The sequence below is a fragment of the Rhinoraja longicauda genome, chromosome 3 (genome assembly GCF_053455715.1).
Source record: "Rhinoraja longicauda isolate Sanriku21f chromosome 3, sRhiLon1.1, whole genome shotgun sequence".
Classification (NCBI taxonomy): domain Eukaryota; kingdom Metazoa; phylum Chordata; class Chondrichthyes; order Rajiformes; family Arhynchobatidae; genus Rhinoraja; species Rhinoraja longicauda.
The window spans coordinates 19913911-19939144 of NC_135955.1; the positions used below are offsets into that span (position 1 = coordinate 19913911).

The 25234-nt window shown below is 45.1% G+C and overlaps 1 protein-coding gene across 1 annotated transcript in view; it reads left to right on the top strand.

Annotated features, from left to right (window-relative positions):
* The window catches only part of LOC144589925 (ADAMTS-like protein 1), a 431785-nt gene that overhangs the window by 221326 nt on the left and 185225 nt on the right, over positions 1-25234 (top strand). The window contains exon 3 of the mRNA XM_078394882.1: positions 3779-3906. Coding sequence (XP_078251008.1) covers positions 3779-3906 — 128 coding nt within the window. The remainder of the gene's footprint in view (positions 1-3778; positions 3907-25234) is intronic.

Here is a 25234-nt window from a genome sequence, read left to right on the forward strand (position 1 = left end):
GTGGCATCTTATCGAACTCCTTCTCGCAATATAAATATAGTACATCCACTAGTATTCCTCATGGTCTGAACAAAGTTAAACAATTTTGATGAAGGGGCTGAATGAATATAGGTGATGTATATTTGGATCTTCATGCCAGCCAGCACTTCACTGATGTATATCGATAAAAAAGTTGTGGAACTCTTATGAGGACACTGAAATTCATATTTTCTGAAAATAATTCTACTTTCTGTAGTGAAAATATCTTTTCACGTGAGCTAAATTGAATGACCTATGTTGTACAGTCAAGCAGTATGAATTTACTGAGGGAATTAAGGCTGAATCCTGCTCTGAGCTTTGAGTTGGAAGGCAGAGGGGCTTGATAGCCACTGAAGCAGATAATGGCCATAACTGGGGAGTGCATTGAGGGTAATTAAGATTCACTGAAGCTTTGGAAGTGGCCAGTAGGGAACAGAACCATGTGATGCATGAGTGCTTTCCTAAGTACAGAGTATAAAGTGTTGGCGTGTAGTTGCATACTTTTAACATGCCAAGAATGGGGATCACATTTCAGCTTACCCTATTCATTGCATACCTTTCAGTATTAAAACCAAGTTATCATTCTAAACATCATGAATATTGAACATCAACCGATTTTGTTCATCTGTTCTGAATAACAGCTTCGAGCCAATTAAAGTAATGGATTTAAATACCCTAATTTGCCCTTTTATATTGTCCTAATTTAACCATGATACAAAAGACCAGCAAATACCCTCAGGCAGTGAGACATGGCTTGTGTACTAATTCCAAACTTGGTCTAATGCTGAGAGGGAAGCGATGAGCCCCAGTCTGAAGTCGTGTGGATTCTGGGTTCCTCAGTAAAAGTTAAACAAGGGGGAGAAAATGGGCTGTCCTACCGCAATGCAGAGCAGAACTATTGTAATCCTAGGAATGCTGACTTATTACAGTGAAGGGAAAACACTGCTGTTTGCAATTAAACTATGGCATGTACTTGGAAAAAGTGTTTGAATTTGTTTGGACGAGTGGGTAGTTAAATTCTCTACAGGTAACCCTGTGCGTTTTTAAATAAATTAGACTGCACCACCTGCAGTCTGCAGGATTGAAATCATTGTGATGATTCAATGTAAATGATTTGTTAAACAAAAGCTTTATTTTACAATTGTCTTGGATATTTCAGTCCAGATTGATCCATGTGCAAATCACAGAGTTCCCTTTTGGCGAGCTGCGATTATTGCAATTGCCGATTATTCTGCCTGCTGTTAAGATGTTGCGATGTTTGCCTGGTGTAATGAGTGGTGCGTTCACCTGCAATCACCTGAGATTATATTCACACAAGATTTGTCTGTTTTGTTGCCGATTAAAGTTATCATGCGTCCCCAATGCCTGGCTTTTCCAATGATATTTACGGGTGAAAAATGTGACCGAGAGAAGCCCCAGTCTGTGGTTCATTACTCACTCTTCGGTAGGCCCCGAGACCACCTGTTGGCCCCATGGCCTTGAATTCAACAGCTGGTGAAAATGGCTTTGGAGCAGAACGATAGGAAGTACCGTGTACAAAAACCTCTCAGCTCGCGAAACAATATTCGGGAAGAAGCTTGCACAGAAATTCCAGTGCACCCAAAAAGTGTGCAGGGTGTGCGTGGCAGCAAGGATATACCAATGCTCAGGTAGTTAACCCTCCCTCAGATCATCCACCCAAGGACCAAAATATTGTGACCAACCCATTCTCTGCCTCAAACAATCCCCACACCAATCTAAACCCATCTCACACATCACCCAATTTGTCCAGGACCTCAACCATCCCCTCTAGCCAAATACAGCCCCACCTCATACCACATCTTCACTCGAACCCAAATCCACTCTGCCCCCCCCTCTCCACCCATCCCACTTCAATCCTGTCCCCAGCCCTCATCATCCCAATTGTATCTCCACTCCCACCACATCTGCACTGAAACACAATACTCATTGCCTTTCCTCTTGGGTGCAACTGCTAGTGGGGAGATTAAAACACAGAACAGTGCAACACAGGAACAGACCTTCCAGACCACAATGTTAGACATAGAAAATAGGTGCAGGAGTAAGCCATTCGGCCCTTTGAGCCAGCTCCACCATTCAATATGATCATGGCTGATCATCCAAAATAAGTACCCCGTTCCTGTTTTCTCCCCATATCCCCTGATTCTGTTAGCCCTAAGAGTTATATCTAACTCTCTCTTAATTACATCCAGTGAATTGGCCTCCACTGCCTTCTGTGGCAGAAAATTCCACAAATTCACAACTCTGGATGAAAACGTTTTTCCTCATCTCAGTCCTAAATGGCCGACCCCTTATTCTTAAACTGTGACACCTGGTTCTGGACTCCCCCACCATCGGAAACATTTTTCCTGCATCTAGCCTGTCCAATCCCTTAAGATTTGTATATGTTTCTATAAGACCACCTCTCATCCTTCTAAATTCCAGTGAATATAAGCCCAGTCGATCCATTCTTTCATCATATGTCAGTCCCACCATCCCGGGAATTAACCTGGTGAACCTATGCTGCACTCCCCCAATAGCAAGAATGTCCTTCCTCAAATTAGGAGACCAAAACTGCACACAATACTCTAGGTGTGGTCTCACCAGGGCCCTGTACAACTGCAATAGGACGTCCTTGCTCCTGTACTCAGATCTTCTCGCAATGAAGGCTAACATGCCATTTGTTTTCTTCACTTCCTGCTGTACCTGCATGCTTACTTTCAGTGACTGATGTACAAGGACACCCAGGTCTCGTTGCACCTCCCCTTTTCCGAATCTGACACTATTCAGATAATAATCTGCCTTCTTGTTCTTGCCGCCAAAGTGGATAACCTCATATTTATCCACATTGTACTGCATCTGCCCACTCATCCAACGTATCCAAGGCCCCCTGCAGCCTCATTACATCCTCCTCACAGCTCATGGCCACCCAGCTTTGTGTTCATCCCAAACTAATCTCCTCTGCCTGCACATTATCCATGTCACCCCATTTTCTGCATACCCATGTGCCTATCTACAAGCCTCTTAAATGCCATTATCATATCTGCCAACCACCACTTCTTGCAGCACATTCTGGGAACCCACCACCCTCTGTAAAAATCTCGCCTCGCACGAATGACAAGACCTGCGAATATGATGTAGTGGGAATTTTATGTGTTAAAAATTTAGACATTGCTCACTTGTCAAGCCTTAGTTACTTGATTTAATTCATTCACATTGTTTATTCAGAAACCTTACTCGCAATGTTAAATTTTTCACCTGAAAATTAAAACCCCTTCATGAAAGAATGAAATCCTAGAGTAAATCCTGATCTCTAGCATTGGGGACTAATCTAATAAAAGGATGAAAGTATGCACATTAAAGGACTTGAATTGACAATGAATGGTGCACTTATTGTTAGAAAAACAATTTCTTGTTATTCTTAATTGTGCATAATCTACCTTCGGGGCTAAAAACCCACCAAGCACTCAATCTCAGCATAAAGCTGGAGATGCAGTTTTCAGAATCAGAATCAGAATACCCTTTATTGTCATCCAAAAAAACAAGTCTTTCGGACGAGATTTTGTCACCCACAGTCCAACAATAAGAGCAACACAAATCAACACAAAAAAAAAAAAGAGAAACATCCATCGTACTCCTCCAGTCACCTCCTCACTGTGATGGAAGGCCAGAATGTCTTTACTCTTCCCCTGCTCGGCTGCTGTCTACTTTGGTATCTGCTGTTTGAATATATTGAGACTAAAGGTTGGCCTGTGTGTTTCAGAGTTGGCGGCCAGCCCGCACAGAGGAGGACGGAGGGTCCCAGTGGGATGCCTGGGGTCAGTGGAGTGAGTGCTCGCGGACCTGTGCTGGAGGTGCCTCGTACTCACTGCGGCGATGCTTGAGTAATCGGTAAGTTCCTCCTTTCCCTTTGCTTCATCGTCTGTTTGGGCTTCACAAGAGAATTGATGGCGGTAAAACCAGTTGTCTGAAGAAGGGTCTCGACCCGAAACGTCACCCATTGCTTCTCTCCAGAGATGCTGCCTGTCCCGCTGAGTTACTCCAGCTTTTTTGTGTCTATCTTTGGTTTAAACCAGCATCCGCAGTTCCTTGCTGTACATTTTGTCTGCCCCAATGCTCTGGCTTCATCAATAGAAGGCGCTCCTGGTGCAGGAGCTGTATAAGAGGCCTCACTGTGAGGAATTGCCAATTCACATCCTACCACAACCAGAGAACTACTATCTACCTCTTTGATGACCTTTGCACTATCCTTGATTGGACTTTGCTGGCTTTACCTTGCACTAAACATTACTCCCTTACCATTTATTGATTGTAATCATGTATTGTCTTTCTGCTGACAGGTTAGCACGCAACAAAAGCTTTTCACTGCACCTCAGTACACCTGACAATAAATTAAACTGAACTGAAACTGAACTGAACTACCAAACTGTAACCTATGTCATCCACTGCATATAACCTACACTCCCAGTTACTTTATGCAGATGGTTTGAGAGTCTGTGCCCGATAGCTTCAGGAGGAAATTTGGAATGGCTCAACTTATCTGAAATTTAGGGGTTTGCTGTGGGCCAAGAGGGTCGGTACTGCTGGAGGATTTGCAACTAATAACATTGTGTGAAGGCTGGGTGATGAGGGCAAGTCGAAATGTAGTGAGTGATTGCCAGACACTGACCTACTTGATAAGCAGAGTAATATTACATTGTTTTTATAACGCTGGGAAATCTTAATCCTGAAACAAACTGCTGGAATAGAGAAATATTGTCCTGACTTCAACCAAAGCTCTGTTGAATATTGGCCTCATTCTAAGTTATGCTGTTTGGTTGAATGAGTCCATGTGTTTTGGTGCCATAGTCTTGGCAACTGATATATTGGGGCAGGAATAGACACCTTAATCCTGATGGCATGGCCTGTGGCTAGATCCATTGCTGTGGGAACTTGCTTGTCACTGGCTCACACTTCTATATATCTTAACCTAAGCTCTTTCAATTTCCACAAAACTCCCCAAGTTATAAATAATTTATATTTCTAATGCCAAAGCAGGTTGAACTAAATGCCCAAACTGTAAATTATTTAATGTTATAAAGCTAAACAGAAAGATTTTGAATTAATTAGTGGGGATCATATACCATTACACCTTATTCTTGATGAAATTGTTTCCAGATGTATATTTAGCTAATTATATCAGATTCCATTGGGTTCAGATTAATCTGAACAAGTTTTTAGCAAGCCTTTCTATTCTCATCCATCTCCGTTATCTGTTTAGTCTGATATTTTATCAATAGCAATGCTTCCACAGTAAACACAGGACGAGTCAGGGAAAGCATACGTTGGAATACAAGGTGTGATGCGGGGTGTTTTCGGAGCACTGTGCAAGATAATATATTATTCACAGATATCAAACAGTATTGCTCACTCTTTCATTCCTGTCCCGCCATTTGATCCCCCTTCCTGCTCCCTGACCCCTGTCCTACACTCTGACCTGGTCACGTTTTCTGTGCTTGGAATTTTGCCCTGTGCTTTATCTCTTATGCCTTTGAGGTCTTATTTTTACTCAGCCAACCTTGCTGTTGTGGTATCTTTTGTGTGTGTCTGTTATAATTTGTGTAGGTGTCAGGTTTGTTTGTTATCAGTTGGATCCTGCATCTGATGTTCCAGTGTATCTGCGTTAATGATTGACATTTTTCTTGTGGCTGATGAATGTTGATCCATTACTTGCAATTTACTGTCAATCTTCTTTGGAAGTGAGAACTCCATGGTTTGTGTAATAATCACCTTTATTGTGATGATTTCTTTCCTTTTCTAATTTGCCTGTTAACTTATTGCCAATTTATGCACAACGTATGCATTTTGCAGAGTAGTTTTATCGGTTTGGCATTTAGAGATACAGCACGGAAACAGGGCCGTTCGACCCACCAGGTCCGTGCTGACCAGCGATTCCCCACACATTAACACTATCCTACACCCACGAGGGACAACATTTACATTTACCAAGCCAATTCACCTACATACCTGTACGTGTTTGGAGTGTGGGAGGAAATCGAAGATCTCTGAGAAAACCCACGCAAGTCACGGGGAGAACGTACAAACTCCGTACAGACTGCGCCCATAGTCAGAATCGGATCCAGGTCTCCGGCGCTGCAATCGCTGTAAGGCAGCAACTCTACCGCTGTGAGGCAGCAACTCTCCCGCTGTAAGGCAGCAACTCTACCGCTGTGAGGCAGCAACTCTCCCTCTGCGCATTATTGGAGTCAGAGAGAGTCAAAGAGCACGGAAACAGGTCTAACTCGTCCATGCTGACCAAGGTGCCCCATCTAAGCTAGTCCCATGTTTGGTCCATATCCCTCTAAACCTAGAGGGATTTATATATTTAAACTTAGAGGAAGGTGTGATCTTCCTGATAGTTGAAAAATGTGATGAGGGGTATGAGAAGCAAAGGTAAAAGGAGATTAGAATGGTGAAGAAATAAAATAAAAGGCAAGTCTATCATTTACTTTCTACTCATCGAGGAGTTTTAAAACAGTTCACAAACAGCGAAGAACTTCTTGAAATGTAGTTGTAGCTGAAATAAGGGAAATGTGGTAACTATTTGTTCACTGCAGGATTCCAGAGCCAGTGGTGCGATAACAAGTGGATAATCTATTTTCGCTATGTCGAACATAACATATGCAATAAGAAATAGTCTGCTTGGTCCATTGAGTCTGCACCTCCATTCACCATGTTCTTTGGTTTAACACAGTGGAAAGTTTCTTGCAGCCTCCCTTATCCACACCCTCATTTAAAAAAAATCAATCTTAATGTCCTCTACTCAGGAGAAAACTGAGAAAATAGTTTACCAGCCTCCTACATCCACAGACAAATCATTCACACATCTTATAAACTCAGCGGGTCAGGCAGCATCTCTGAAGAAAATGGACCGATGATGTTTCAGGTCGGGATCTTTCTTGAGACATCAAGAGTCAAGAATGTTTTATTGTCATATCATATCATATCATATATCATATATATACAGCCGGAAACAGGCCTTTTCGGCCCTCCAAGTCCGTGCCGCCCAGTGATCCCCGTATATTAACACTATCCTACACCCACTAGGGACAATTTTTTTAAAAACATTTTACCCAGCCAATTAACCTACATACCTGTACGTCTTTGGAGTGTGGGAGGAAACCGAAGATCTCGGAGTAAACCCACGCAGGTCACGGGGAGAACGTACAAACTCCTTACAGTGCAGCACCCGTAGTCAGGATCGAACCTGAGTCTCCGGCGCTGCATTCGCTGTAAAGCAGCAACTCTACCGCTGCGCTACCGTGCCGTCCTAGACAGAACAATGAAATTCTCACTACAATTAGTTCCACTGTCTTAAGAGCATTGAGCTCCAGGTTGTTGCGATGGCACCAGGACGCCAGCTGTGTCACTTCCCGTCTGTAGGCAGATTCCTCCCCATCCTGGATCAGTCCAATCAGGGTTGTGTCGTCCGCAAACTTGAGGAGCTCGACAGAGGAGTCTGTGGATGTGCGGTCGTTGGTGTAGAGAGAGTAAAGGAGAGGGGAGAGTACGCAGCCTTGCGGTGCTCCTATGCTGAGGGTCTGCGGCTCCGAGATGTGCTTTACCAACCTCACATGCTGCTTCCTGTCTGTCAGGAAGTTGATGATCCATTGACAGAGGGGTTCAGGCACAGTCAACTGGAAGGGTTTGGAGTGTATTACTTATATGTTCGTTTACTTATTTATCTATTTATTCACTTCCCTATGTTCTTTAAATCCCTGTAAAGCGTCTTTGAGTGTATGAAAAGCGCTATATAAATGTAATGCATTATTATTATTATTATTATTAGCTCTGGCACAATCATCATCATATCATATCATATCATATCATATCATATATATACAGCCGGAAACAGGCCTTTTCGGCCCTCCAAGTCCGTGCCGCCCAGTGATCCCCGCACATTAACACTATCCTACACCCACTAGGGACAATTTTTACATTTACCCAGCCAATTAACCTACATACCTGTACGTCTTTGGAACAATGGTGTTAAATGCAGCGCTAAAGTCCACAAACAGAATCCTGGCATAGGTCCCCTTGCGGTCTAGGTGCTGGAGGATGAAGGGGAGGCCTAGGTTGACTACGTCATCTACCAACCTATTGGCCCTGTATGCAAACTGCAGAGGGTCCAACAGGGGGTTTGTGATTTTTTTTCAGCTGGGCCAGCACGTCTTTCAAAGGTCTTCATGACTACAGAGGTCAGTGCGACAGGCCTGTCGTCATTAAGACCAGTGATCCTTGTCTTTTTTGGTACAGGGACAATAGTGGAGACCTTGAAGCAGGCAGGGACAGTGCAGGTTTGCAGGGACTGGTTGAAAATGTCTGTGTAGATCGGTGCCAGTTGTTCGGCACAGAGCTTGAGGGTGGAGCACAATGGAATATGTAAACATAGTATTCTGTAAACACATAAATGAGAAAAACAAGTTCAGTGTGTGTGTATATATGTGTGTGTATATATATATATATATATATATATATATATATATATATATATATATATATATCTCTGAACTGAACTTTTTTTTCTCAGTATGTTGTTTACAGAATACTATTTCTAATTGGCTTGTCAACTTATTGCCAATTTATGCACAACGTTTGCATTTTGCAGGGTAGTTTTATTTATTGTTTTGGCATTGTGTTGGAATCAGAGAGTCACAGAGCATGGAAACAGGCCCTTTGGCCTAACTCGTCCATGCTGACCAACATGCCCCATCTCAGCTAGTCCCATTTGCCTGTATTTGGCCCATCTCCCTCTAAACAATAATAGTACAAAAGGACAAAACCAATACCCCCAAATATATATTTAGTTCAGAGCTTATTTAGAGGTTGTAGTGTTTAATAGCCTGATGGTTGTAGTTAAGAAGCTGTTCCTGAACCTGGTTGTTACAGTTTTCAGGCTGCTATATCTTCTTCCCGATGGTAGTAGTGAAACGAGTGTATGGCTAGGGTGGTGTGGGTCTCTGATGATGCTGGCTGTCTTTCTGAGGCAGCGACTTGTGTAAACCCCTTCGATGGTGGGGAGCTCAGAACCCATTCACCACTTTTTGCAGTCTTCTTCGCTCCTGGGTGTTCAAGTTGAAGAACCAAGCCATGATACAACCAGTCAATATGCTCTCTACTGCATACCTGTAGAGGTTCAAGAGAGTCCTCTCTGACATACTGAATATCTGAACATATCTGAAGAAGGGTCCTGGCCTTTTGTTCAGCAAAAAAGGCTGAGTGCCCTCAGACCCTCCAGATAATTTAACAGTGCCTTCAAAATTGAAGTAGAAAATGCTGGAGATATTCAGAAGGACAGGCAGCATCAGTGAGAGAGAGAAAAACTGAGTTAATACACAAGATCATGCTTCAGCTGACTACTAGATGCTTTCAGAAGCATCAGCTTATACCAGTACTCATGCCAGCGCTTTCCTCGTGCCTCTGCCTGCATGTTACAGTTCTCCTGCATAAAATAACCAGGGGTGAGATGTGGGTGCATTTGAATCTCTCTCTTCACCCCTGGACCCGGCATCACTGCATCAACAGCAATCACCCAACTGCCACAGATGGCTGTGGAGGCCAAGGCAATGGATACTTTCAAGGCAGAGATAGCTAGTTTCTTGATTAGTACAGGTGTTAGAGGCTATGGGGAGAAGGCAGGAGAATAGGATTGGAAGGGAAAGATAGATCAGCCATGATTGAACGAGGGAGTAGATTTGATGGGCCAAATGGCCAAATTCTGCTCCTCTCACTAATGAACTGCATGGTAAAGGTGAGCGAACAATTGTGTTTAGAAATAAATACAGTACTTTTACCTTAATTTTTTTGTTACTCCTAATGCTTTATTTCCCAGTTGTCCCTAAATGCCCCTGAAGAGATGAGCACTTGAAACACCATGGGCTGGATACTGGATAATGGGATTAGTATTGATTGGTACTTGATATCCAGTACAGGCACAGTTGGCGAAGGACCTGTTTCAGTGACGTGTGACTCTACGACACACTAACTGTAGCCGTGGCTTTGTGAGGTGAATGCTGGGGTGGGCCACGTTCTCGTCACCATTTCAGATTCATGACCTTTCTGCCGCAGCATCCTATTTTTGGATTGATTGGATTTTCAAGTCAAGTCGAGTATGCACAACTATGCTGAGGCACGGGTGCAAACAAAGTCTTACTTGCAGCAGGATCACAGGCACATGGACTCTAACAACATATAATGCATAAATTACTCCTGAACCTCTGTAAGACATTGAAAAGACTGCGAAATAACAGTCTTCGACCCGAAACGTCGCCCATTCCTTCTCTCCTGAGATGCTGCCTGACCCGCTGAGTTACTCCAGCATTTTGTGAATAAATACCTTCGTGGTGAAATAACAAGACATTAATTAGTTCTCTCAGCTGCCAATCAGTTTAGTAGATCTGATCGGCTGCAGTGGCCTTCATCTCACAGCAGCATTGAGAATAAACAACCTGCAATAACCTGCAGTCTGAAGAAGGGTCTCGACCCGAAACGTCACCCATTCCTTCTCTCCAGAGATGCTGCCTGTCCTGCTGAGTTACTCCAGATTTTTGTGTCTGCTTCACATCGCTGGATCCCAGTAAATGAGGGCTCAGAGTTACATTTGCATTCAAGGTGGTTTCAGGAGTCCCCTGATAATGATCATACCCATTGCAAATCGTTTTTTCTATATGCCTTTTTACAGTGATCAAAGATTTGCTCACTTTTAAACAAATTAATTAATTTGTTAGACAGAAGCAGTGGAGGAGAAAAGCTATTCATAATTATAATGTATTGAAATGTTATTTCAATGTAAATTATTGTCAAGATGCTCTTGTACATTTTAACCAGTCAATTCATTTGGTATAATTTCCTTAACCATATGCCCATACTGTTAAATAATAAAACTAACACTTGCAAAATGAACAAATGTGTAGAAATTCTCATTCAGCACCACCTCTACCAAAGAGATTGAAAAATCAGCCTCAATCTGATAAGTCCCACAAACTCTTGTAAAATTGCAGAGAGATATTTGTCATTTCAAATTGCTTACTGTTCCTTGTGTATAGGAGACTTTTTGTATTTAGGTGTGGCTTACAGGTATTTGCTTAAATTCTAGAAATAATAAAGCTCAAATAAAAGTTTGAACCATTAAATGCTTGAAGAAGGAGGATTCAGAGAGATTCCAATCTGTACAGCACATTTGTGAATTTCTACTTCAACCACAATTGCAATATGCAGTGATGGCTAATAAAGGTGTTCATCCACATGTCAATTCAAGTGTTCGGAGAGTGACTCAAAAGCAGTGTCAAACGAGGTCAAGCATTTTGATAAGAGCCTCTTGTTTCACTGACTTCCTTCCTACTTGCCTTCCCTCCGAAATCCTTCAACTGCTGTAAACAGCTTCAGATTAATTCTCACAGTGCCTCACAGAGACAATGATCCAATTCAGTTCTTTGTTTTTTGTTACCATATATATTGGCAGGTGATGATATTGAATTAAGAAAAGCACTTGGATCTGTTGAGGCCATTAGTACTGAATTGTCAACACTAAACCACCAATTCAAAACATTAATAGCATGTTTATACTTGCACTATTAGTCCTGTGAATTCTGTGTACACAAATCTGAAACATTCCAACTGTAGCAAATCAGGATTGTACAGATTATTTGCACTGGGTAAATTGAATTAGATTAAAGTATCTTCTCAGGTCCAGGAAAACAACTCAAGTATGGAAGTATGTTAATAGGTTGCATGGTGATTGATGAATTGTGTCTCACTTTGATATAAAAGGTCATAAAGATGCCAGATGTGAAAATGGATCAGCACACATCATGCATTGGTGCTTTTGTGTGGTGTTGTCAGTGCATGCTAACTATGAGGTGCTGTTCCTCCAATTTGCATGCGGCAATAGACAATAGACAATAGGTGCAGGAGGAGGCCATTTGGCCCTTCGAGCCAGCACCGCCATTCAATGTGATCATGGCTGATCATTCTCAATCAGTACCCCTTTCCTGCCTTCTCCCCATACCCCCTGACTCCGCTATCCTTAAGAGCTCTATCCAGCTCTCTCTTGAATGCATTCAGATAATTGGCCTCCACTGCCTTCTGAGGCAGAGAATTCCACAGATTCACAACTCTCTGACTGAAAAAGAGGCCTCACTCTGACAGTGGAGGAGGCCCAGGACAGAAAGGTCGAGGAAGGGGAAGGAGAGCTAAAACGTTTGGCAACCGGGAGATCGCTTCGGCCAAAGCAGACAGTGCAAGTGTTCAGCGAAACAATCACCCAGTCTGCATTTGAATTGCCAATATATATCAGAGCCCTCGCTGAGAACCCTTGACTCCATCCAGGGACCCTGACAGTCCTTTCATGTGAGGCAGAGGTTCACTTCCACCTCCTCCAACCTCATCGACTGTATCCGTTGTTCTCGGTCTCAACTGTCAGAGTGAGGGCACACACAAATAGGAGGAACAGCACCTTATATTTTGCTTCGGCAGCTGACAACCCAGCAGTATGAACATTGATTTCTCTAATTTCAAGTGACCCCTGCATTCCCTCACTCCCCCTCCTCTATTTTATTTATTGATTAGTGCGATTACACTTGCTAGCTTACAATATGTGGAATTTTAGAAGAAGGCATCCTATGCACCTATAATCTTCATTATAGGTCTCTCAAATTATTTGCTCACTTGTCTGGATGAGGTGACTCCAATCACACTCAAGATTTTTGACACCATCCAGGATAAAGCAGGCCATTTGATTGTACCTCATCAATCACCCTAAACATTAATCTGTGCCATCATTGTTGCACCCTGGCTGCAGTGTACACAAGATGCATTGTAGATACTGATCTAGGGCACCCTGGTAAAGCCTCCCAATTCCACCTCCAAGGGCAGCAAGCACATGGGGATTTCCCTTCGTCATACATCATGATGATGTGGGAATATATTGCTGTTCCTTCGTTATTGTCGAGTTTAAAACCTGGAGTTTTCCGCAGAACTGCGGGAATGTCTTCATTAGGAGCATTGCAGTAGTTCATGAACATGGCTCACCACAACCTTCTCAAGGATGCCATTGCCCATGATGTTCAAATCCCATGTTTTAGTTTTCAGAGATACAGCGCTGAAACAGATCCATCGGCCCACCGAGTCCGTGCCGACTAATGATCGCCCATATATGAGTTCTATGTTATACCACTTTCGCATCCTGCACCCTAGGGACAATTTACAGAGGCCAATTAACCTACAATGGCCAATTAACTGCATGTCTTTGGAATGTGGGAGGAAACTAGAGCACCCAGAGAAAAACCACGCAGTCACGGGGAGAACGTAAAAACTCTGTCCAGACAGCATCCTTGGTCAGGGTTGAACCCGGGTCTCTGGCGTTGTAAAGCAGCACTCTACCGCTGCGCCACTCTGAATGAATGATTATATGAATAAAATATCGTCATTCTTGTTTATTTTATTGAATTTGTGCAAAGCTTTTGAAAGAAGAGCTGCAATTCCAAACGACTGTATCATTGCAGTGAGTAGGCCCATAAACAGAAACTTTTACAATCTGCTCATGTAGAAGCACTATGCTTGCTTGGAGTCGTTAGATGTAAACATTTTAGGCTTGTGATACAGCATGGAAATAGGCCCTATGGCCCACCATGTCCATGGCGACCATTTATCACCTATTCATAGTAGTTCTATGTTATCCCACTTTCTCATCCACCCCCCTACACAGTAACAGCAATGTGCCAATTAACCTTAAAAACCAGCATGTCTTTGGGATGTCAAGTCAAGTCAAGTCAATTTTATTTGTATAGCACATTTAAAAACAACCCACGTTGACCAAAGTGCTGTACATCTGATTAGGTACTAAGGAAAAAATGAAACATACAGTAGCACACAAACATAACAGCACATACAAAACAGTTCACAGTGCCTCCTCAATGAGCCTCAAACGCTAGGGAGTAGAAATAGGTTTTGAGACTGGACTTAAAGGAGTCGATGGAGGGGGCAGTTCTGATGGGGAGAGGGATGCTGTTCCACAGTCTAGGAGCTGCAACCGCAAAAGCGCGGTCACCCCTGAGCTTAAGCCTAGACCGTGGGATAGTGAGTAGCCCCTAGTCGGCCGACCTGAGGGACCTGGAGTTAGAGAGGTGGGTTAGAAGATATTTGATGTAGGGGGGGAATGTCCATTTAGGGCTTTATATGTGAATAGGAGGAGTATGAAGTTGATTCTGTACCGTACAGGGAGCCAGTGGAGAGAGGCCAGAATCGGCGTGATGTGGTCCCTTTTACGGGTACCTGTCAGGAGTCTCGCTGCGGCGTTTTGGACCAGTTGCAGGCGGGACAGGGAAGATTGGCTGATCCCAGTGTATAGGGAGTTGCAGTAGTCTAGGCGGGAGGAAATGAAAGCGTGAATGATTTTTTCAGTGTCGTCGAATTGGAGGAAAGGTTTGATTTTAGCTATGGTTCGAAGTTGGAAGAAGCTGGCTTTTACCACAGCGTTGACTTGCTTGTCAAATTGTAATGCAGAGTCAAATATCACGCCGAGGTTTTTGACATGCGGTTTGACTAGGCAGGATAGGCTTCCAAGACTGCCTGTTATCAATTTGATGGAGTCGGGGGGGGGGGATGTGGGAAGAAACTGGAGCAGAAACCCCAGAGGAAACCCACACGTTCAGAAGGAGAGCATGCAAGCTCCACACCTGGGTCTCTGGCGCTGTGTGGCAGTAGCTCTACCAGCTGCACCACTGTGCTTCCCTGTGCCAGAACTTGACAGTATTCATGCAGGCATGATGTTTCCTGGCTGTGGTGTTCATAAATGGACATTGTAATCCCAAAATAAGGTTTCAACCATTCAGAACAGAGATGAGGAAAAAAATGTATCTTCCACTATCAGTCCATCTTTGAATACTGTTCCGATCTGGCAGCATGGAATGTATGGTTGATGCAGGTTAAGGTGTTGGTGGAGGCAGCTGTGTGACGCCCTACAGCAGCTGGGTGCGCAGGTGAATGAGCACAGCCTGTGGCAGTGGCACGGAGGGGCGGTGGAAAGAGCCGACCACTACTTCATCAACCCAGGGTTGCCAGTGTTGCTGGGCCTAAAAGTGAGAACATAATATCTCCTTGGACCAATAGCAGACATTCTAGAGACTTGGAAATTGCTCAAAGTTGCCAGAACCTAAGTTGCCACCTTCGCTCGACCTGGACCCTTGGCGTGACAGCCTCACAGTAGGTCCTGTCCAGGAAACTCTCGCATTCCCGGATGGCCCTGAGGTCATCCAGCTGCTTTTCCAACTCCACCACACGTCCATTCAGGAGCTGCACCTGGACACAGTTCTTGCAGGTGTAGCTCCCAGAAGCTCCAGCTGAGTCCCTACCTTCCCACATCCTGCAGGAAACACACTGCACCAACTTGCCCGCCAGTACTTTATTGTCAAAAAACAAATCAGGGTTAAAAACAAGCATATCCTCCTCAACTCAGCCTCCTCACCGAAGACTCGCAGCCAAAGACTCACACTTTTCTCACAGGGCACTTCCCTCGACAGGGCAGCACCCCTTGTGCAAGCCTTGTTTATATCAGTCACTAAATTGACTAATTGACCAATTTACCAGACCTAATTTAATTGATCAGCCAATCCCCGCACTCACTCCTATCCTACCTTCCTCTAACTAGCTGGGAGGTATGCCTTTCACTGAATGACTGCTAGTGTCCCTTTGGCGCTCTTTTTTAAACAGACTTTTACCTGCAATTCACACTTACTTACTTTCAGCCCATGGTCTTCCTTGCAGCTGCTGCTGCTCTCCCGACCTTTACTGTCACTTCCAAATGAGCTGTTGCCAGTTTTTTGATGACATTGTTCCGGGTGTTGACCTTTGCCTTCTGGACAAGATGCGAGTCCTGGACAAGATGCGAGTCCTGTAGTGGTTGTTGCAGTTTGGCTTTCATGGTACGGTGGTTTACAGCAAAGATAATAGAGCAGAGCAAGCTAGACCACTCGATCCTAAAAACCGTAGTATGTCATGGTGCCATTTTAGTAGGCAGAAACTTGCAGAAACATTTAAAAATAAAAATAACAAAAATCTGTCAGTTGATAGATGAGATATATTCTGCATTTTAATGGTATCATCACACATACTGTTCCCCCACAACACCGATTACACTGCGAGAGGCATAGCGAACGATGGGTTTTGCCTACTAAAATGGCGGACTTTATGCTCCTTTGCGTACTACACTTCAGTCTTCGCGATTTCAACGGAGTGGTTCATCTTGCTGCTCTCGTATCTTTGGTTTACAGTGTCATATGCTGCGGACAAGTCTACGAATACTGCACCTGTGATCAGCTTCCACTCGAAGCCATCTTCAATGTGCTGAGTGAGGTTCAGCGATTGTCCTGTTGTTGACTTTCCGTGGTGGAACCCAGCCTGTTCTGGTATCAGGACGTCGTCTACAGCCAGCGCGATGCGATTCAGTATGCATCATTCCATCAGTTTGTATGGATGGCACAGCAAGGATATAGGCCGGTAGCTGCTGGGAAGATTGGCATCTTTGCCTGGGTTTGGTAAAGCAACAACCTTCGATTTCCGCCAGACTCGTGGAATGGAGTTGGTTGCTGTGCAGATGTTAAACATCTCCAGCAGCCATTCTCGTGCTCTGGGGCCCAGATGTTGCAGCATCTCAATTCTGATGTTATCTATGCCAGCTGCCTTGTTAGGTTTCATCACTTTCAGGGCTTTGTTGAGTTTGTCCACAGTGAAAGGTTGAGTATACCATCTGTTGTTTCGGTTGTTGCCATCAGCAACCTTTGGGGGTGGAGGCTTCTTACCACTACTCTTGCCGTTTAGCAACAGCTGGTGGGCAATCTGGTGAGTGGTTCTGATAAATTCTGACAAATCCTGAACTGGGCATTGGTAAGACCAGCATGGTGGCACAGTCAAAAGCAACTTCTATTCTATTTGATGATCGACGGGAGGCGTCGGCAGTAATTAGCCAGACTGGACTTCTGCTTTTTGGACAAATATAAGCAATTTTCCACATTGTTGGGTAGATGCCAGTCCTGTAACTAGTGGGAAAAAACTTTGCTGGAGACACAGCTAGTTCTGGAACACAAAATCGCATGGATGCCTAGTTTCAGCTGCCGAATCTGAACTGAGTCTATCCTTTTTAGCCCATTTGCCATACCACACAACATGATGGAAGGTGTTTTGAATGTGAAAGTGGGATTTCATCTCCAAAGGCACTGTGTGGTGGTCACTTCTGCCAATGCTACTACCATGGACAAATACACCTGACGAAGGTGATTTGGTCAGGACAAGAGTAAATAGGTTTGCCTCTGGCCTTGGTTCATTCACCATCCGCTGTAGACAGTTGGGTAGCTACATCCTTCCAAGCATAAATCTGACCAAGCATATATCTGACCCCTGTATCTGACCAAAGATGGCCAGCTTGGTCTCTGGTGGTGCTGCTAAGCCACTCTTCATGATGGACACTGAAGCCAAAGTACATTCTGCACCCGGACTCCTTTCAGTTCTTCTTCCAAGTGTTTTATTCACAAAATGCTGGAGTAACTCAGCAGGTCAGGCAGCATCTCAGGAGAGAAGGAATGGGTGACGTTTCGGGTCGAGACCCTTCTTCAGTCTGAAGAAGGGTCTCGACCCGAAACGTCACCCATTCCTTCTCTCCCGAGATGCTGCCTGACCTGCTGAGTTACTCCAGCATTTTGTGAATAAATCGATTTGTACCAGCATCTGCAGTTATTTTCTTATACTTCTTCCAAGTGTTGTTCAATGTGAGAGTGCACTTATTTATCAGTGGCAGAACTAGATATACCCAGAGGCTGTGATGGATGAGTTTGGCACAACGCTCGCGAGGAAAGATTCTGTAAGTACGATTATGCCAGGCTGTTGGTTGACTGGTCTGTGGGACGAGCCTCTCATTTTGGATGACAGTGCCCAGGTATTTGTGATGAGGATGTCATGAGGTTTACTGGATTGGGAGCAACTTTGCAATGACCAAATTCAGTTCCTGGGTTGATGCCAGGTGGTCTGTCCAGTTTTATTCTTTCTCTATGTTGGTTGAGAAAATAGGTCAATGTTTAATAATGAAATTAAACCTATGGTTCTTGTAACGTTTTTTCTTGTCATTGAGAGGACATATAAGTCAGGTCTTGGATTCCACTTTATTTTACAGATGAGGTATCCAAAAGAAGGGTAACCTGCTGAATGGAGCTGACCTCTATTTGCCACTATGGGAGAATACTGCGGTTAATACAACTGTAAATAGAAAATACCACCTGCCAAGTTCAAGTAGTAACCTCAAGTTTTCTGTAAACATTAAGTTTTGGCTTAAGGTACAGTAATATATATATATCCAGCCACTTCATCAAACCTCAAGCAAACCCCTTTTATCACAGTGGCAGCAACATGGCCGTGAAATAATTATACTCCTGAGCTATGATTCAAACATTACTTCAATTCCGTGGTATTTTTTCAGATTTAAATTTATTGACCTTTAGTTTTAAGAAAAAAAATCAAAAGAGGAATTTCATCAACCACACTGTTATAAAATATGACCAAATGACTTGAGAATGCTTGAGTTCTTTCATCATAGAAACATAAGTGGGAGCAGGAGTGCACTGTCTGGCCTTGGAGTCTGCTTCGCCATTCATTGTGATTGTGGTTGATCTTCCATTTCTGCATCATTTTCCCATCCTACCTCTCTCCCTCAAATGTCTCCAAACTAGGAAAACTTTCAACCTCTATTTTGACTGAACAAAATAACTGAATCTCCACCTGTCCTTGGGGATAGCAAGTATCAAATGTTCACTATTGTCTTGAGTGAAGAAATGTTTCTTGCTCTCAATCCTAAAGCGCCCTCCTGATATTCTAGACTCTACAACAAAACATCCTCCTTTATCCAGCTGAGTGCTCTAATTTTTTTGTAAGTTTCATTTTTCTAAAGTCCAGAGATTATAGTCTATTCAATCTGTCCTCAAATACCAAACCCACCACCCCTGGAATTTAGCTAATGAATTTTACTGCATTAACATTTGTAAGGAGAGCCTTTTTCAGATAAAAAGACCAAAACAAGAAAAAACACTCCAGGTGTAGCTCTATATAAATGCAGTAAGAAATCTTTACTCCTGTACACGTCCTGTTTATGTATAATTTCAAGTTGATGATTGTCACGTGTACCGAGGTACAATAAAAAGCTTTGTTTTGCATGCTATCTAAAGAAATCAAATATACCATACCAAAATACAATCAAGTCTAACTCCAATACAATAGATAGACCAAAGGAGATGATACAGTGCAGAATATTTAGAGTGCAGAATTCTCAGCATATATTCCTACATAACAATGTTATGCTCACTTTACAACTTACTTCCCCATCAGGAAAATTAACAAACATTTTTCATCCCGATAAGTTATATAAATTTTTAAAGGTCAAAGATCCAGCACTGATTCCAATGGCAAACCACTCATTACACCTTGCCAATGAGAAAAAGGCCCATTTATAGTAGAGCAACGATGGACTTAATGGGCCAAGTGGCCTCCTCCAATGTTACTGTACTTATGTTTAAGGAACCCATTGAGCATAGATCTGTGATGTGTGTATTAAGCATCGGTATTTGATATGTGTGTTATTTGATTGAGATGCTTGCCACACATTGGGACCATGCTGCTGAATAATGATGGATGCACAGTAGAATCAAGACATGGATTAATTAGGCTGTCTCCTAGGGATGTTGAATGACTCTCATAAGTTGAAATATGAGAATCTCTTTCTCTACACTTGAATTCCCCCCCCCCCCCCCCCCTCCTTGATGTCAATTTAGGGTATTTATAATTGTGAAATGGTTTTGGAGATGCAAGAGGAAGCATTTCCCTCATTCTTAGTTCTATGACAACAGAAATGGTAATTGGAATTCCCTCCTCAAGTCTTGTCAACTGTTTCTTTCTTCAAAACTTTCTTAAAAATTACCTATATGACCGAGATATAGGTCACTCTTTCCTGCAGCTCTGTCTGTTTTTGTTTGTTTGCAATGGAAACTTCACTATGGCAAAGGTGCTAAACAAATGCATCTTTCAGTTGAGTTGCAGGGAGAGTCAACAAATAGGCATTATAAAGATCAGAGCATACCAGGACATCCAAGATGTCCTCATTCTTTAGGGAACGGGGGTTCCCCTCTCCCATCATAGATGAGACCCTCACTCGTGTGTCCTCGGTACCCCGCAGCTCCGCCCTTACTCCCCCTCCCTCTAATCGCAACAGAGACAGAGTCCCCCGAGTCCTTACCTTCCACCCCATCAGTCATCGCATACAACACATATCATCAAAATTTCCGCTTCCTCCAACGGGATTCCACCACGAGCCACATTTTCCCATTTTCACCCCTTTGACCCTTCCACAGAGACCATTCCCTCTGCAACCTGGTTAACTCATCCCTTCCCAAAACACCCCCTCCTCAGGTACCTTCCCCTGCAACCGCAGAAGATGCAACACCTAGCGCTATACCTCCTCCCTCGACTCTGTCCAACGATCCCGACAATCCTTTCAGGTTAGGCAGAGGTTCACCTGCACCTCCACCAACCTCATGTACTGTATCCGTTGTTCAAGATGTGGACTATTATACATTGGCGAGACCAAACGTAGACTGGGCGATCGTTTCGCAGAACACCTTCGTTCAGCCCGCCTGAACCTACCTGATCTCCTGGTTATCAGACACTTTAATTCTCTTTCTCATTCCTATACAGACCTTTCTGTCCTAGACAATGGTCTCCTCCATTGTCAGAGTGAGGCTAAACGCAAATTGGAGGAACAGCATCTCATATTTTGCTTGAGCAGATTCCAGCCCAGTGGTATGAATATTGAATTCTCTCACTTCACATGGCCCTGGCATTCCCTCTCTCTCTATCCCTCCCCCACCCAAGTCGCACTAGCTTCTCATTTTCATCTTACTAACAGCTAACAATGGCCTGTTTCCTTTATCATCGTTTCTTTTATTCATTGTTCTTTATTTCTTCACATCATCATCTATATCTCTCATTTCCCTTATCCCTAAACAGTCTGAAGAAGGGTCTTGACTCAAAACGTCACCCATTCCTTCTCTCCAGAGATGCTACCTGTCCCACTGAATTACTCCAGCTGTTTGTGTCTATGTTCAGAGCTCTGATAGTTTGTTTAGAATCATAGTGCAGGTGAGGGAAGAATAGCGCAAAGGAGATTGATTGTTTTTCAAGACATCCCATGCAGTGTTCTCAGGGGGTCTCTCTCTGATTATATTCCTCTGTTCACCAAAATGGCAACAGCTATAGATAATTCAGTTACCAACCAAGCTATTGTGAGGAATATTGTTATTCTTTGTCACATGCAATCATATCCCTAATTAACAGTCGTTTTTCCAAATGCGTGTATATCTTAACCCTCAGAATCCTCTCCAGTAACGAATCAGTTGTGGAATAATAGCTCTGTGTTATACAATGCCTCAGAATGGTCAAAATATAACGCCAAAATACATTCCATAAAAACAGTTTGAGGAATTGCTGTTGACTTTGAATAAATAAAGCAAACCCGGGATAGATAGTTTAGTTATTCTGACTGAGGATTAATCCTTGTTTTTGCAAAGCCCAGACTCTGTGGCACTGTGCTGTGTTGCCAAATGACACTGATAATAATGGCAGGGCAGCTGCACTTTATTAAGCTTCCATGAACAATGAGTAAACTCTCCCTGCAACTCACGTCATCAAATATTACTGAGACTGTAATGAATCCACACAGTTTAACTGGCAATTTTAAATGGCACTTTGTAGCGACCATAGAGAATGGTCCAGGTCGTCGAACCCTCGGATTGGCCAGCGAGGTCACGTGTGAACGCGACCATGGGGATTGGTCCAGGGAGCGACATCGCTGATTGGCCAGCGATGTCATGTGCGCTTTTGGCGCCCGAAATAGCCAGTTCGGCGAAGTCTTCGAAGAAGACAGTAAGTTTTTGATGGTTGTCCTTTACCTTGTTGTTTAACTCTGTATTCGAATATTGCGGCTGCAATAAACTTCTTCTACAACCAACAAGTTTTCGGACTCGCCATATTGGTGACCCCGACGTGATCTGGACGATCACCGACTAAGCAGGAACCCGACGCCTCGTTGACGATGACCGCGCCGGGCACACCGGAGTTAAGCGCGGCAAGCGTTCACCTTCCGTTGTTTTGGACGCACGCACCGCAAGCTTGGTTTATCCACACCGAAGCTCAATTTCATATAAAGAAGATATCGGACGAATCCACGATGTACTACTACCTCGTCAGCGCTCTATCGCCGGACACAACCAAGCGCGTGATGCGGTTCATCGTGAATCCACCTGCGGAAAGCAAGTACGAGGCCATGAAGAAAGTATTACTGCGAATCTTCGGGTTTAATAAGCATGGTGGTGCGGCAAGACTTCTGCACCTACCGGATCTTGGAGACCAACTGCCTTCCGTCCTCATGTCCGAAATGATGATGCTAGCCGGTGAGCATACGGATTGCCCTATGTTCGAACAGGCATTCCGCGAGAGACTTCCTGAGGATGTCCGATTGTTCTTTTAAGGACCCCGAAGCATATGCAGCGAAAGCGGACGCGCTCATAGCGGCAAAAAACAAGGCAAGCGGTTCGATCAACAAGGTCTCGACATCAGTGACCACGCCACAGCGACGGCAAGATGGCGCCACGTCTCCCGCCAATTCTCCGAAAGCCCGCCAAAAAGATCCGCACAAGCGCGGCTGGTGCTATTATCACCTACGATGGGGTAGCGAATCCCGCAACTGCCGCTTGCCTTGTACCTTCGCGGGAAATGCCTCGGCCGATCGTACATAGGGGCAGTTACGATTGGCCAGAACCGGCGCCTCTATGTCCATGATCGATTCACGGACACAGAATTTTTGGTGGACACGGGAGCCATCGTCAGTATAGTGCCGCCGACCGACCTCGAAACCAGATCGGGTAAGACAGGTCCCACCCTCATCGCGGTTAATGGCAGCCCAATTCGCACTTTCGGTATACGGAAGATGTCCCTTGTGTTAGGCCTCCGCACGTACGAATGGCCATTCATCATAGCCGACGTCAAACAAGCGATCCTGGGCGCAGATTTTCTCTGGGCTTTTTCACTGATCCCTGATGTCCGCGGTAACGACCTCCGACCCTCCGCCGAAGATGAGCACGTCGCTCCGACAATCGCCTCCTCGCCCAGCCCTACTGTCCAGGCCGTCGTCGCAGCCCCCGACTCGTATGCTGAGATTCTGGCAGATTTTCCAGAGCTGCTCATTCAACGTTTTGACACGCCTTCGGCCAAGCACGGCGTGGTCCATCACATCCGCACTGAAGGCCCTCCCGTTTTCGCTCGGGCCAGGAGACTACCGCCAGACAAACTGGTGGTGGCACGGGCGGAGTTCAGGAAGATGGAGGAAATGGGAATTGTCCGTCAGTCTGACAGCCCGTGGGCCTCGCCGTTACATATGGTCTCCAAGGCATCTGGGGGGTGGAGACCATGTGGCGATTATCGGCGTCTCAATGCTGTCACCACGGCTGATCGCTACCCCATACCGCACCTACAGGACTTTTCATCTGGGCTGGAAGGAGCGGTAGTGTTTTCCAAAATCGATTTGGTGCGAGGATACCACCAGATCCCGGTGCGACCGGAGGACATACAGAAAACTGCAACGATTACTCCGTTCGGGTTGTTTGAATGGTTGCGTATGCCTTTCGGTTTAAAGAACGCGGCACAGGCTTTCCAACGACTGATGGACCGCGTGGGCCGGGGTTTACCCTTTTTGTTTATTTATTTAGACGACATCCTGGTCGCCAGCCCCTCAGTGCAGGAACGCCAGGCCCACTTGCGGACCGTGTTCCAGCGGCTCCAAGACCACGGGCTCATTATCCAACCCTCCAAATGTCAATTCGGCCTTCCTGCTCTTGATTTTCTAGGGCACAGAATTACCCCTGCCGGCGCCTCCCCTTTGCCCGAGAAGGTGGAGGCTATCCGGGCATTTCCCAGGCCCACCACAGTAAAAGGGCTACAGGAGTTCGTAGGCATGGTTAATTTCTACCATAGGTTCGTTCCGGCAGCTGCGCGAGTCCTGCGCCCACTTTTCCAATGCCTTGCAGGGAATCCGGTAGAGTTGATATGGTCCCCGACCGCAGAGTCGGCTTTTACAGCAGCTAAGGCAGCCTTGGCAGACGCCACCATGTTGGTCCATCCGAGCCCCTCCGCCCCCACGGCCCTGACGGTTGACGCCTCTGACGTGGCGGTGGGCGGGGTTCTGGAGCAGCAGGTCGGTGGCCGTTGGCAGCCTTTAGCGTTTTTCAGCCGGCAACTAAATTCGGCCGAGCTGAAGTATAGCGCATTTGACCGAGAGCTTCTGGCTCTCTATTTAGCTGTTCGTCATTTCAGGTACTTCCTCGAGGGCCGCCCATTTGTGGCCTTTACGGACCACAAACCATTAACATTTGCTTTTTTGAAATTGTCTGACCCATGGTCGGCCCGCCAGCAGCGGCACCTGACTGCTATCTCCGAATTTACCACCGATGTCCGTCATGTCGCGGGTAAGCTTAATGCCGTTGCTGACGCCCTGTCTAGACCCGCTTTTCCCCCTATTTCGGCGGTGGACTGCGAAGTGGATCCCCAGGAGCTTGCGGAGGCACAGCTTCTAGCGGATACCGTTTCGGCATACCAGTCCACCACTTCGGGATTGAAGTTGGCCCAGGTAGCTTGTGGGTCGGAAGGCACAAAAGTCTGGTGCGATGTTTCTCTTCCCCGTCCCAGGCCGGTAGTACCGCCCTCCCTTCAGCGCCGGGTTTTCGATGCCATTCATGGGCTGGCGCACCCGTCCATCCGCTCCACCTCTGCCTTGGTAGCAGCGAGGTTTGTCTGGCATGGCCTACGGAAACAGGTAGCGGGTTGGGCACGTGCCTGCGTTCCCTGTCAGACCGCTAAAGTCCAGCGCCACGTCCAGCCCCCCGTACAGGATTTCGAGGTCCCAGCAGTTCGTTTTTTCCACATCCACGTGGATTTGGTCGGGCCTTTGCCTTCCTCCCGGGGCTACACCCACCTCCTCACGGTGGTGGATCGGTTCACCCGGTGGCCAGAGGCTTTCCCATTGTCTGATATTTCGTCAGCGTCTTGTGCTATGACTTTGGCCCTTCATTGGGTAGCTCGTTTCGGGGTCCCGGCA